This window comes from Phyllostomus discolor, chromosome 7 (assembly GCF_004126475.2).
Source record: "Phyllostomus discolor isolate MPI-MPIP mPhyDis1 chromosome 7, mPhyDis1.pri.v3, whole genome shotgun sequence".
Classification (NCBI taxonomy): Eukaryota; Metazoa; Chordata; class Mammalia; order Chiroptera; family Phyllostomidae; genus Phyllostomus; species Phyllostomus discolor.
In genome coordinates this window covers 103,372,290-103,384,683 of record NC_040909.2, presented here as the reverse complement: position 1 = coordinate 103,384,683, position 12,394 = coordinate 103,372,290, and the positions used below count along the sequence as shown (strand labels likewise).

At 41.5% G+C, this 12,394-nt stretch overlaps 1 protein-coding gene across 4 annotated transcripts in view; it reads left to right on the top strand.

Moving 5' to 3' along the window:
- The window catches only part of NCOA2 (nuclear receptor coactivator 2), a 284,984-nt gene extending 273,403 nt beyond the window's left edge, over nt 1-11,581 (top strand). For 2 of the 4 annotated variants that reach the window (XM_036031204.1, XM_036031203.1), the window contains exons 21-22: nt 574-663; nt 7,731-11,581. In XM_036031204.1, the coding sequence (XP_035887097.1) occupies nt 574-663; nt 7,731-7,742 (102 nt within the window). In that variant the 3' untranslated portion in view covers nt 7,743-11,581. The remainder of the gene's footprint in view (nt 1-573; nt 664-7,730) is intronic. The other 2 variants (XM_028533654.2, XM_028533652.2) reach the window with 2 other exon arrangements.
- Nucleotides 11,582-12,394: the final 813 nt, after the last annotated feature.

The following is a 12,394-nucleotide window of genomic DNA, read 5'->3' as shown; positions in this document are numbered from 1 at the left end:
CCAAAAAAACACTGTAGTGTGTATCTCATGACAGAATCAATTCTCTATCAGCATTTGTACATTCATATTGAAACTTGCAAAAGATGTACAAATGCTAATGAATAATTCACTTAGTCATGGAAAATTTCACAAATTCAGCCCAGTTTTGGGTATTCACACTGCTCTTGCTAATCAATAACTTGCCTAGTAACAGGGATATGAAGAGCCTCTCAGATGATTTCAAAGTCCCAAATATGAGTCATTGGTCTACTTTAGCCCCCCAAAATGAACATGTTATATGACATGAAAATGTTTCTAGCATGATTGTCTCTGTGGAATTTCTATATAGAATGCAAATAAAATTTAATTTGAAGACAGCTAGTATATTACAAATATTTATTTTCATGATTATCCCTACTTTTCCCAAAATATATACATGAGAGAAAAGATAGAGGGATATAGCCATTTTTATGGGGTCATCTTTCCCTGCATTCTACTGGTAAAAACCAACAAGAGGAAGGTCGGTGGTTGTTCCCTACTGCACTTTTGGACTTCCCACTAAAAATAGCTCCTGTCCTCTCTTGTGACCCTCAGGTTAATGATCCTGCTCTGAGGGGAGGCAGCCTTTTCCCAAACCAGCTGCCTGGAATGGATATGATTAAGCAGGAGGCAGATGCATCACGGGTAAGAAACTGTCAAGACGTGTGAACAGGGTTAAATGAGCATGAATATTTTATAGACCAAAATTGGCAGATAGCTTGAAGATAGTTATAATGCCAGTGATTTTTTAAAAATATCTTCTAATTTTATCTACTTAAAAGTGGTTTTGTGTGAATAATTATTTGTTTAAGCTGATTTTAATTGAGCTGATGGTGTTGTATAAATTAAGAACACTAATTTTGTCCTAGAATGATATTAGAGCAAAACAAAACATAAAGTGGCAATGAATTTGTCATGTTAGGGCAAACCATTTAAATTACTTTTGCTTTTTAAGTATTTGTCTGTATTCCATTTTCTCTAGGTAACAATCTTATATATTCTTTCCTCGTTACCTTAGACACTTGTTCAAAGGAGAGTAATGTTACCTGGTTCAACCAAATCTTGAAACAGTAGAATAATTAGTACTTCGAGCCCAGCCAGGTTGTGTGCCCAGCAGGAGCTCCATTGCAGGAAAGCTCTGTGACACCTGAGGCTGTGGGGCCCTAAAACCGTAGATACATGAGCGCTAGATAACTCTGTATGTTAGAAGTTCTCTCTCGGTGGAGAAAATGTAGGATTGGTGTTGAATGTCCTACAAAAAAGTGAATCTTGGATGGTTTTGTTGAGATTGCCATTCAAGTTTAAAGAGCAGTAGCATCAGTTTTGATAACAGAGTGTGAACTTTCTCTGTGTAGCATTTCTTGTTCAGAGAACCACACCTGGCAGAGAAGCCTGTGAGTGGGAGTCTGGTAGATGTTATCTGTCTGTATGCAGGTGCACAGCTCATCTACATGGTTAACGTCAAACAGAAAATGGAATGTGTTATATACTGACCATGTGTTTAGACTCTAAATGTGCCCTCGAATGAGGTTTGAAGGCCCCTGGAGGGGAGCTTGCACCTCCCCACATGCCGGTCCTGGTCTCCCCTCCACAGCGTCTTGACAGGTAGTGGCCATATGGCCCAGCGACGGCTTTTGTGCAGAAAGTAGAAGCTTGGAACCTGGGTGCACATCCCAGAGGAACATTGACACTAGTGATGATGAGGTTTCCACAGTTGGACAGCCCAGTTGAACCCCAAAGCACCAGGAAGCTGAACCTGTGAGCACATCGTCTCTCTGTGGAGGAGGGGATGTGTTTGGGGACCAGATCGAATTTCCCTTTCTGAATCCGCCAGACCTCCCTCACCTTTCAGTGTGGCTGTGTGCCAGCACAGACCAGGGCCCTCAGAGTTACTCGTGGGCTGGGCCAGCAGCCCGGTCTTTCCCTCCTGTCTTCCACTGGCCCAGAAGTTCACTTGCCTTATATCCTCTTGCTGCTGTGTTACCGTCGAAAGGAAAGGCTTGCCACGTAAAAAGCAGAACACTTGGGTGGTCACAGACTTTTTTAAAAATTACAAAATCACCAATGTGTATTGAGCATTTACTGCAACCCTAATTCTCTGCTAGGCTTTATTTAAATTACCTCACTTAAACTGCAGCACAAGTGTGTGGCGGAAGTACCGTTTGGGGGTTTAAAGCCCTGCCCCCGTGGTCCTGTGCCAGCAAGGAGTAGACCAGGCAGGCTGAGCTCAGGGTGCACTCTTTGCCCCTGCACTCTACTGTCCTGCCAGCAGGACAGTGCAGCCTTGTAAGGTTTTCCTAAGGGTTTTATACAGGCAGCATTGGAGAAGGCTGAAAAGGAACAGATATTTACTTCTTTGGTGCCATTCCCTTCTCTCTTTTTATGGATCCCAAAGGGAAGAGAAAGGCACACGATTCAGCTCCCGTAGAAGAGCCCTTGGCCTTAGGCGTTGGGTGCTTAATCTTGGGAGGGAAGAACCTCTAAAAGAAGACAGGGGATGTGCCTATGGTCTCTAACACTGGGCCTCCCAACATTTCTACTGTATTTTTTTTCTATTGCCGTTTAGCCCCCTTACACTCCCCTCCCCCAACATCTCTCAACATTTTTAGATGAGAAGAGTGAATCTCAGGATTAGGTCATCTATCCAAGGTCACCGAGCTAGTGAGTGGTGGACTATACCACAGGAGAGGAGGACCAACCTGAGCAGCACCAGAGGAAGGCAGGGAGAGGTGGGGACCTCCCAGACTCAACAATCCACAAAGCTGGTGCTGGGTGTGGTAGAGAGGTGAACATCAGGCAGGGTGCGCCCCAAGAACCAAGATGTTTACCTTCACGCACGTCCAGCTGCCTGATGGGTGCCCGGTAAAACTGGAGTGGAATGATTATTGTTAAGATCACAGAAAAGCAACTTCAGTAACACAGGATGTCTTCATCAAAGGTACCTTTCAGAAACCATGGTGAGAGTTCTCTGGTCATCATCTGTCCCCAGCCATTCATACTCCTCTCACTTTCTCTGGTTTTTTTCCAGTCCCCTCTTGAATCTAGCTTATCCGTCTGCGCTCTGTTTATGCTGAGTGTTAAGGCCAGGGAACAGTCTGTTGCAGACACTCTTATTTCATTCAGAGAATGTATGGACAGTATATCCCCTCTAATCCATGAGCAATAATGGGTCACCACGCTGCACATGTCCCCGTGCTACTGACGTGAACACAGAGGGTTTCAGGCACCTCATCTGCTGTGTCGCTCTAATGTGCTCTGCACTGTTGCCAATCAAGGACCTCTTTTCGGAATTTGTAAAGGTAATTGGGTTCTATTTGTTGAGCTAGAACCTACTGTGATTCACTGTTAATTGCAACTGTGGACTTACTTACCAAAAAACTATGTAGATAAAAGCAGGTATTTAACCAAAAGATTCTTTCCATTATAGGAGTTATAGCATTCCTTTATATTTAAATATTTAAACATATTAAAATTGAGTTTACTTCTCGGCCTCATGGCTCTTGTATAAAGTATAATTGTAATTACTTGTATTTACTAGTGTTGTGGACACTAGGATCAACTTTGAGTTGGTGATGCTGATGATGGTGACATTTACTGAGCACTTAGTATGTCCCAGGAACTATTTAAACACATTGTGTACATCATTTTGTTTAATCATCACAACAGCCCTAAGACGTATTAGGTACAGAAAGGTTAATGACTTCACACTCCATGGAGCAGCTGGGATGCCACGAATGTTGCCCCAGTGACACAAGCCACACTCAGCATTTTGTCACTGACCTGATTCTGGCTCAGATATGCGTATTGATGTCTGTCCATGTTAAAGAATACTGCCTTAAAGTTTCTAAGGATGTATACACTTCTCGATTAAAGTGTTCCTCCAGACTTCTGATCAAGCTGGAGGCATTAGGTAGACACGCTTCGCCTCCCTGCACAACCACAGGGAGAATTACAACTAAACCTCAGAACAAGTAACACCCAGAACTGTCAGAAAATTGAACTGTGTGGAAGTCTGGCAACCAAGGATTTAAGGAAGGCACATTCATCTAGATGCGTAGGAGGAGTAAAAATGCAGAGATGGGTGGAGAGGCCAGGAGATGCGATGTGGCGTGGAGAGAGGCAGAGGCTGCAGAATGGACAGTCCCACGTTCACCTGTGCGGGTAAAAATTGAGAGGGATGCCTTGGGAGCGAGGGAGCCCAGCCCTAGGTCAGACTGCACAACACAGGATTCCAGCACTGGGAAGATAAATCCCCATAGTTTCTGGCTGTAAAAATTAGTGGAGTTTAGGGGAGTGGAAGAAACTGCGGATTTTCAGGAGACTCTTCTTAAAGGGCCCATGTGGTCTTAGAACATAGCAAACACACCCGCTCTGGGACTCAACACCAGGACAACAGCTGGAAGGGTGCCAGTTGCATATGTGCATTGGGCAAAGTGACTGGAAATGGGATGAGTGCTGGGCAAACCTCCAGAAGCCAGGAAGCAGCACTGTCCCCTCTCCGAGCCCTCCCTCCACACAGAGCCACAAAGCAGTGAAGCGGATTGCCCCACCCTGGTGATTACGTAAGGCTCTGTCCACACAGTATACAGGTGCCTTTTCTACAATAGGCCACACTATTAAGACAGGAAGTCACAGTAGCTCTACCTAATACACGGAAGCAAACACAGGGAGTCTGCCAGCTTGAGGAGACCAAGAAATAGGGCTCAAATGAAAGAACAGAACAAAACTCCAGAAAAAGAACTAAATGAAATGGAGATAACCAGCCTATCAGATGCAGAATTCAGAGCACTGGTGATCAGAATGCTCAAAGAACTCGTCGAGAACGGCAACAACATACAGGAAGAAATGAAGGTTAACACTGAGTCAAGTAGAGAAAAATATACAGGGAACCAACAGTGAAGCGGGGAGGAAGCCAGAATTCAAATCAACAATTTGGAACATTAGGAAGAAATAAACATTCAGCCACAACAGAATGACGAAAGAAGAATTCAAAAAAATGAGAAGAGTATAAGAAGCCTCCGGGACATCTCCAAATGTACCAACATCTGAATCATAGGGGTGCCAGAAGGAGAAGAGGAAGAGCAAGATATTGAAAATTTATTTGAAAAAATTATGAAAGAAAACTTTGCTTAGTTGATGATAGAAATAGACGTACAAGTCCAGGAAGCACAAAGAGCCCCAAACAAGATGGATGCAAAGAGACCCACGTCAAGACACATCATAGTAAAATGCCAAAGGTTAAAGATAAAGAGAGAATCTTAAAAGCAGCAAGAGAAAAGCAGAGTTACCTACAAAGGAGTTCCCATAAGACTGTCAGCTGATTTCTCAAAAGAAACTCTGTAGCCTAGAAGGGACTAGCAAGAAATATTCAAAGTGATGAAAAGCAAGGACTTACAACCAAGATTACTCTACCCAGCAAAACTATAATTTAGAATTGAAGGGAAGATAAAGTGCTTCCCAGACAAGGTAAAGCTAAAGGAGTTCGTCACCAAGCCATTATTACATGAAATGTTAAAGGAACTTATCTAAGAAAAAGAATAAAATCAAAACTATGGACATTAAAATGACAACAGATTCACGACTGTCAACAACTGAATCTAAAACAAACAAACAAACTGCCCTGGCTGCTGTGGCTTGGTGGTTTGAGAGCTGGCCTGAGAACCAAAGGGTCAACAGTTCAGTTCCCGGCAGGGCACGTGCCTGGGTTGCAGGCCAGGTCCCGGGGGAGGGCGGGGGTAGTGCATGAAAGGCAACCACACATTAATGTTTCTCTCCTTCCCTTCCCCTCTCTAAAAATAAGCAATATAAAATAAAAAATAGTTTGATTCCCAGTCAGGGTACATGCCTGGGTTGTAGGCCATGACCCCCAGCAACCACACATTGATGTTTCTCTCTCTCTCTCTCTCTCTCTCTCTCTCCCCCCCCTCCCCTCTCTAAAAATAAATAAATAAAATATTTTAAAAAATAAAAATTAAAGTAAGCAAACAAACAGAACAGGAGCAGAATCATAGATATAGAGATCATTTGGAGGATTATCAGATGGGAGGGGTTTGGAAGACAATGGTGCAGGGGTTTGGAAGGGAAAGGTGCAGGGATGAAGAAGTGTAATTGGTAGGAGCAAAATAGACAGGAACGTTAAGAATAGGAAATGAAGAAGCCAAAGAACTTACATACATGACTCATGGACATGAACTAAGGGGGTGCTGGAATGAAAGGGTGTACCAGGCAAAGGGAGCAAGACGGGGGGAATTGGGACAACTGTAATAGCATAATCAGTAAAATATATTTTTATAAAGTATTAAAAATAAATAAAATGTGCTTCTAGACTAACTGGAATTTGATTTCATATTTCAGTCAGAGCCTGGGAGTATTTCCATGTAGAATCATTTAAGTGACACAAATTAGGAATAAATATAGTACAAAGAAAAGTCCATTAAATGTTCTTCTCTAAGAGGAAATAATCAGAGGTCTCGTCACCTAAGTTAATTTTTTCAGCTTGGGAGGGAGAGTTGTCCAGCCAACCAGGAATGTAGCTCCACCTCTGACCACTGGGATTCGTAATCTGACAATAGTTTCCCCAGATCTCTTTTCAAGGTACTGTGGTGAAACCCACTGTTTTAGGCTGACTTCTCCCTAATCTTACTTAAACTGGATAATCTTTAATGGACCTGATGCGAAAAGCCCTTGTCTAAGTATCTAAATCCCAGAAGCAGTTGTTATATGCTCCCACAGCAACAGCTATTTCTCCTCACACGACTCGGAGCGCACTGGTGTTCAGTCGTCTCCCGGGCCTGTGCAGCATGTTTTGATAGCTGTGACCGGAAATGCTGTGCTATGATTACATCCCCACCACCTGGCACAGAGTAGGTGCTAAATTAATATTTGCTAAGTGAGTAAAAACTTTTGGGGGGATAGATAGGCAATAGCCAAAGAAAAAGCATTGACATACATATTTACACCGACTACAGAAACACCTCCACAATTCTTACTCACTACAGAAAGAAAAAACCCTTTGTATCCAGTCAGTATTCAAACTATCAGTGCATAGCAGCCAGAAACTAGCAAGAACACCTGTTGAGTAAAGACCCTGGGTAATTTAGCCCTGGCTGGTGTGGCTCAGTGGATTGAGTGCCAGTCTGCAAACCAAAGGGTCACTGGTTTGCTTCCCAGTGAGAGCACATGCCTGGGTTGCAGGCCAGGTGCCCCATAAGGGGCGCATGAGTGACAAGCAGACATTGATGTTTTTCTCCCTCCCTTAAATTAAAAAACAAACCCTGGGTGATTTAGCTCAAGAAGGCCAGGAAGAATACACCCATGATCCTTGAGAGTATCTCGGTAAGGGAGGGTCAAGAGGGACCTGTTAGAGGAAGTGCACCTGCAGATGTTGAAGTGGTGGCCCCTTCTCTGGGTCAGATGCTGTCAAAAGGCAGGGGCAGTTCAGCTACTGGGGGCCTCAGTGATCTTTGGAACCCACTGCAGTGTGTCCTTCAGAACAGTGTGTGGGATCTGTGAGCCTCAAACATTGTTTGTGTTCAGTTAGGGGTGTGCTATCTGTTTGCATCAAAATCAAGTGTCACTCTCTCAGAGGCAGCTTTTGTGGCTGGCATTATTTAAAACAGCCAAGTATTTTGATGTTTTTGTGATGGGCTCTCTATGATGGTTTTACCAGAAACTGAGAGATCTTTCACAACTTTCTCTCTGTTTTTCTGCAGAAATACTGCTGACACTGAAGGTAGCTGGCTGCTTCTTTCTTCAGCTGACCGGGCTCACTTGCTCAAAACACGTACCAGTCTGGAGAGCTGCATCTACTTGTCTTGACCCCACCAACCTGCAGGCCAGTTCTGCCCGAGCGGGCTCAGCACCAGGCCTAGGCCTGGGTCTGGGCCTGGCTCCCCGGGGAGCGGCTGTGGCAAGGGAGCCGCCTCTGCCCGAGACAGCCTGGAGCTTGCATCCAGACAGTTGCTCAGTCTGTTCACTGCATTCACCTTAGTGCAACTTAGATCTCTCCTGCGAAGTAAATGTTGACAGGCAAATTTCATACCCATGTCAGATTGAATGTATTTAAATGTACGTATTTAAGGAAAACAACCACGCTCTTGTTCTGTTCCTGTTTGGTTCCAGACACTGGTTTCTTGCTTTGTTTTCCCTGGCTAATCAGTCTAGTACAGAAGATTCAGATTTCATCTGGGGGAAAGAAAAGGACTTTTAAAAAAAATCAAACTATAGGTGTTTTATGCTCAACCCTGCGTTTGGGACAAAAGCAGGGCGGACACCAAGGACAGCGCTGTGTGGACAGGCACCCAAGACGTGAAGACCGGTGAAGTCAGAGTCGCATCTGCAGAAAGCTCTCAAAGGCCAAGTCGATGAAGTTTCCAGTTACTGACAGGTGGAAAGGAGCCTGTGAGAGGGCTGTTAACATTAACAAGTACTGTTTTTGTTGTTGTTGAAACCAAACTAGTTCATATAAATTGGTACAGTATGAATCAAGAAGAAATTTTTTTCATTTCCAAATTAAGTTTCCTTTAGATTGATCAGACAGTTTGAATTAGCATCTCCTCTTTTTTCCCTGATCCTGACTCTTCCCTTCCTCCTCCCCGCCTCTCCCCATTTCCATTCATTTAAAAAACAATAGCAACAATAAAAGCAACAGAAACCAGGTAAGCCCTTTATTTCCTTAAATATTTTGCCAGCCACTTAGCAATTGCTAACTTAAATTTCAGAAAAAATGCATTTACTGGCAAGGAGAGGAGCAGAGTTAGGACTTGATGGCGATCACCCGAGGGCCCCTGCTTTGGAAGCACGTTCGTTCCGTTGGTTCCGTTCCCAGCGACACAGGCCTATGACACAGAAAATCGTGGTGTGTTCAGAATCGACAGCAGATATCACGACAGATTTAACCTCCGCCATGTGTTTTTTATTTCGTGTTTTTAGCAGTGCTGACTAATACGAAGTTTTGTAAGGTACATAAAATCCAATTTCTATGTAAACAAGCAATAATTTAAGTTGAGAACTTAAGTGTTTTAATTGTATAATTTTTGTGAGGTATACATATTGTGGAGTTGACTCAAAAATGAGGTACTTCAGTATTAAATTAGATATCTTCATAGCAATGTCTCCTAAAGGTGTTTTGTAAAGGATATCAATGCCTTGATTAGACCTAATTTGTAGACTTAAGACTTTTTATTTTCTAAACCTTGTGATTCTGCTCATAAATCATTTATCTAATCTGATGATATGCAGCCGCTGTAGGAACCAGTTCTTGATTTTTATATGTTTATATTCTTTCTTAATGAACCTTAGAAAGACTATGTGTTACTAGCAGGCCACTTTTATGGTTGTTTTTCTTGCCCACTCTGGTAGGGGAATAATCTTTTCTTAATTGGTGTCAGTTTCAGACAAGTGCAATATCAAGAAACTGATTACCTTTTTAGAGCTATTTCTCCCCAATCCCTAAGACGCATACTTTCTTACCTAAATTTCAGAATGGTGTCTTTTTGATGTCTAAAAAGCAAAGCATTTTATATCTCACTAGCCAGGCTTTTTAGGAACAGAGAGGTTTTTTTTCCTTGAAATTTGATTGTTTATTTGTGGCAGGGTGAAAAGTGGATAAACTACCCCTATTTATATTTATATCTCTCCGTATATGTACAAATTATGGATTAGAGAGATATAGCCCAAAGATAAATGGTAAGTAAACAGTCTGATGGTGTTGCTCCATGTGAAAGAAGTTTCCTGGAAATTTGCATTTCGATACTTTTTTCCACTTGGGAGGGGTCTCACTACAGGGCGGTGGCCGCCAACTCACGTGCCTCCCTCGAAAGGCTCTGCTTTCCTCCACCGAACCACTGGGTTGCCCCACTGCGGTGGAAAAGACGAGCGATGTCGCCCGAACTCCATGACCGCATCAGTGTGACGAGGCTCTCTGGCCTGCACGATCCAGTGTGACCAGCTTTCAGTTGCTTCTTACAAATACGTGACTTAGAATGACTGTAACTTTACACAGCACAAAGGAGAAAGCTGGGTTTGTTTTGTCTTGAGTTTTTAGTCCCCTTTCACTAGAACACTGTCCAAAAAAATATCTGTGTCTCTTTTACTATTTATCCGTCTGCCCGCTGTGTCTTAATGTTGACCCCAGTCAGGCAAATCTGCAAACCTGTGATGCTGGTCATTTCGAATAATTCATGGTCATGGCTGTTTTGAAGGAAAAGAGATGATAGATTCTCTTATGGCTCAGATCAGGGAATAGATTTTGCTTTACATCTAATTAAGAGAAGAAAAGTAAGTGAAGGAATCCTCTGATCATATTGATCACTGTAGAACCAAAAGCCAAATCGATCCCTTCGTTATCAGTATTTCTCAAGCTGTACACAGTAAATTTGTTAGACTGAGTCCTCGATTTTTCTTTGATAAGACAAAGAATCAGTGTTTTACTTATATTATTAAATGTGAAAAAGCGAATAATGTGAAAAGTATACATATGTTCACTTGGCTGTGAGACTCATTTAAGTGTCCGTGTAATGTGGTAAGTTGAAAAAGTGAAGTGAGCTCTTTTACTACAATGAATTCATTTGACTCAAAGATTCCGATGCCCCTGCCCACACGTGTCTCCTGTGGCCTGTAATGATCGGAAGCGATGTTTTTGCAGTTTATATAATGCAGTTTTTAATCTGTGCTTAACAATGGAGTTCATAGGGGCTGAACACATGAGATGTGCGGCGCACACCCACTGTAGAACCCAAAGATACACAATCAGTTTTGAAATGCAACTTAAGCCATTAATTGTTGGTGTGAATTTAAAATTTTCTAGTATTTGTATGGTAGTATGCTGCCTAAGAGCAAAGCATTCTCTGCACAAAAGAAAATTACTGTAGTGGCTTCAATTTGAATTAGACTTTTCTCCCTGGTGTTTCTTTATAGACTAAAACAAACTCTTTTAAGTTTCTTACTACAGGTAAAAGCTATGTGCAAGAACCTCAATATGCTAAAATCTAGCATAATGCCTTAGATCTGTTTTTAAGTCTTGTATATTCCTACATAGCTGTCCAATGTATTATATTTGTATAGTGAATTGTGTACAATTTTTGAATAAGTACATCATCACTTAACCTTTATGTTGTTAAATAGTGATGATGATACATTTCTTCAAACATTTAACTGTCATTATTTTTCCTTTGTCATTTGTGGGTTTATTTGTACAGTTCCTCATTGAGTTGCATCTGAGATGTGTGTATATGAAAAGATTATACAAGGGTAAAATTAAGCAATATATTAACTATGGTTCTTCAGGAGAAAGCTTACAGTGTTTCAGGTTGTGATTTATTTTCAAAATGGAGTTGACTCTGAACATCACTTTGTTCACCTGCATCGATGTTTGTATTTCTAGTGTGAGCAGTTTATGCAAAGGTAGATATATTCAGAGAAATTTTAAATACATTTATGCAAGTTAATATTGCTTTGCTGATGCTCTTTGCTTATTTGATGTTAAATAATGCTATTGTAAATAAAGAATTCTGTTGTTATTGCATCATTTAATAAATTTTAATGCCTTCGGGTTTTACATGGCTTTGGAGACTGTAATGTGTCTATATTGTACCTTAAGTGCATTTAAATTTAAAATACCAGACTTCTAATTTAATAATGTCTTACATCTATGTAGGAGTGGACATGTTAACATTTGGTTCTCCCAGTAACCTGTTTTATAAATTTGTAATTTTAAGCCAAGAGGGGTGAGTTTTGTTTGTTTAAGATTATCCAACCACTTAATGGCAAACACAGGCCAAATCTAGGTCCGTCCACTGAGCCCTAAGTAATGTTACTGCTCCTCTTATAAGCCTGTGTTACCTCTTATCCTGTTTCTCTAAGAACATCTCTGAGAATAATGTGGATTCAAGATACCAAAAATACCATGAGTGATTAGAAAACCCTGCCAGTGCTATTAACTACATTAACGAATTAGAGGAAGGAAAAAGAATGTGATGAACTTAATAGATGCCATTTGACACATTTACACAGGATAAATTTCAGCCCCTATTTATGAGGAAATTTCAAAAAAATAAATGAAACCTCTAGGAAAAGTAAATGTCCTGAAATTGTTTGAGTTATCAGATAAGATGCAATCCCACTGTGATGCATCCTACTTAGAAGTATAACCTAGAACAAAACGAGGAGGCCCGTTACCAATGCTAAGAAATGGGGTGTCAGACTGGAATAGAAGAGGTAAGACGTTTTTAGCCATTTTGACCATCTTTAGGGAAAACCAAATGAATATGGATCAATTGATTGGCTCCTGGAATGAATAAAAAAGCTCAGATGGATAGAATATTCAAAAAATCTATACCTCTGTCCACACTTAAACACAATTTTTTTAAATCTCCAT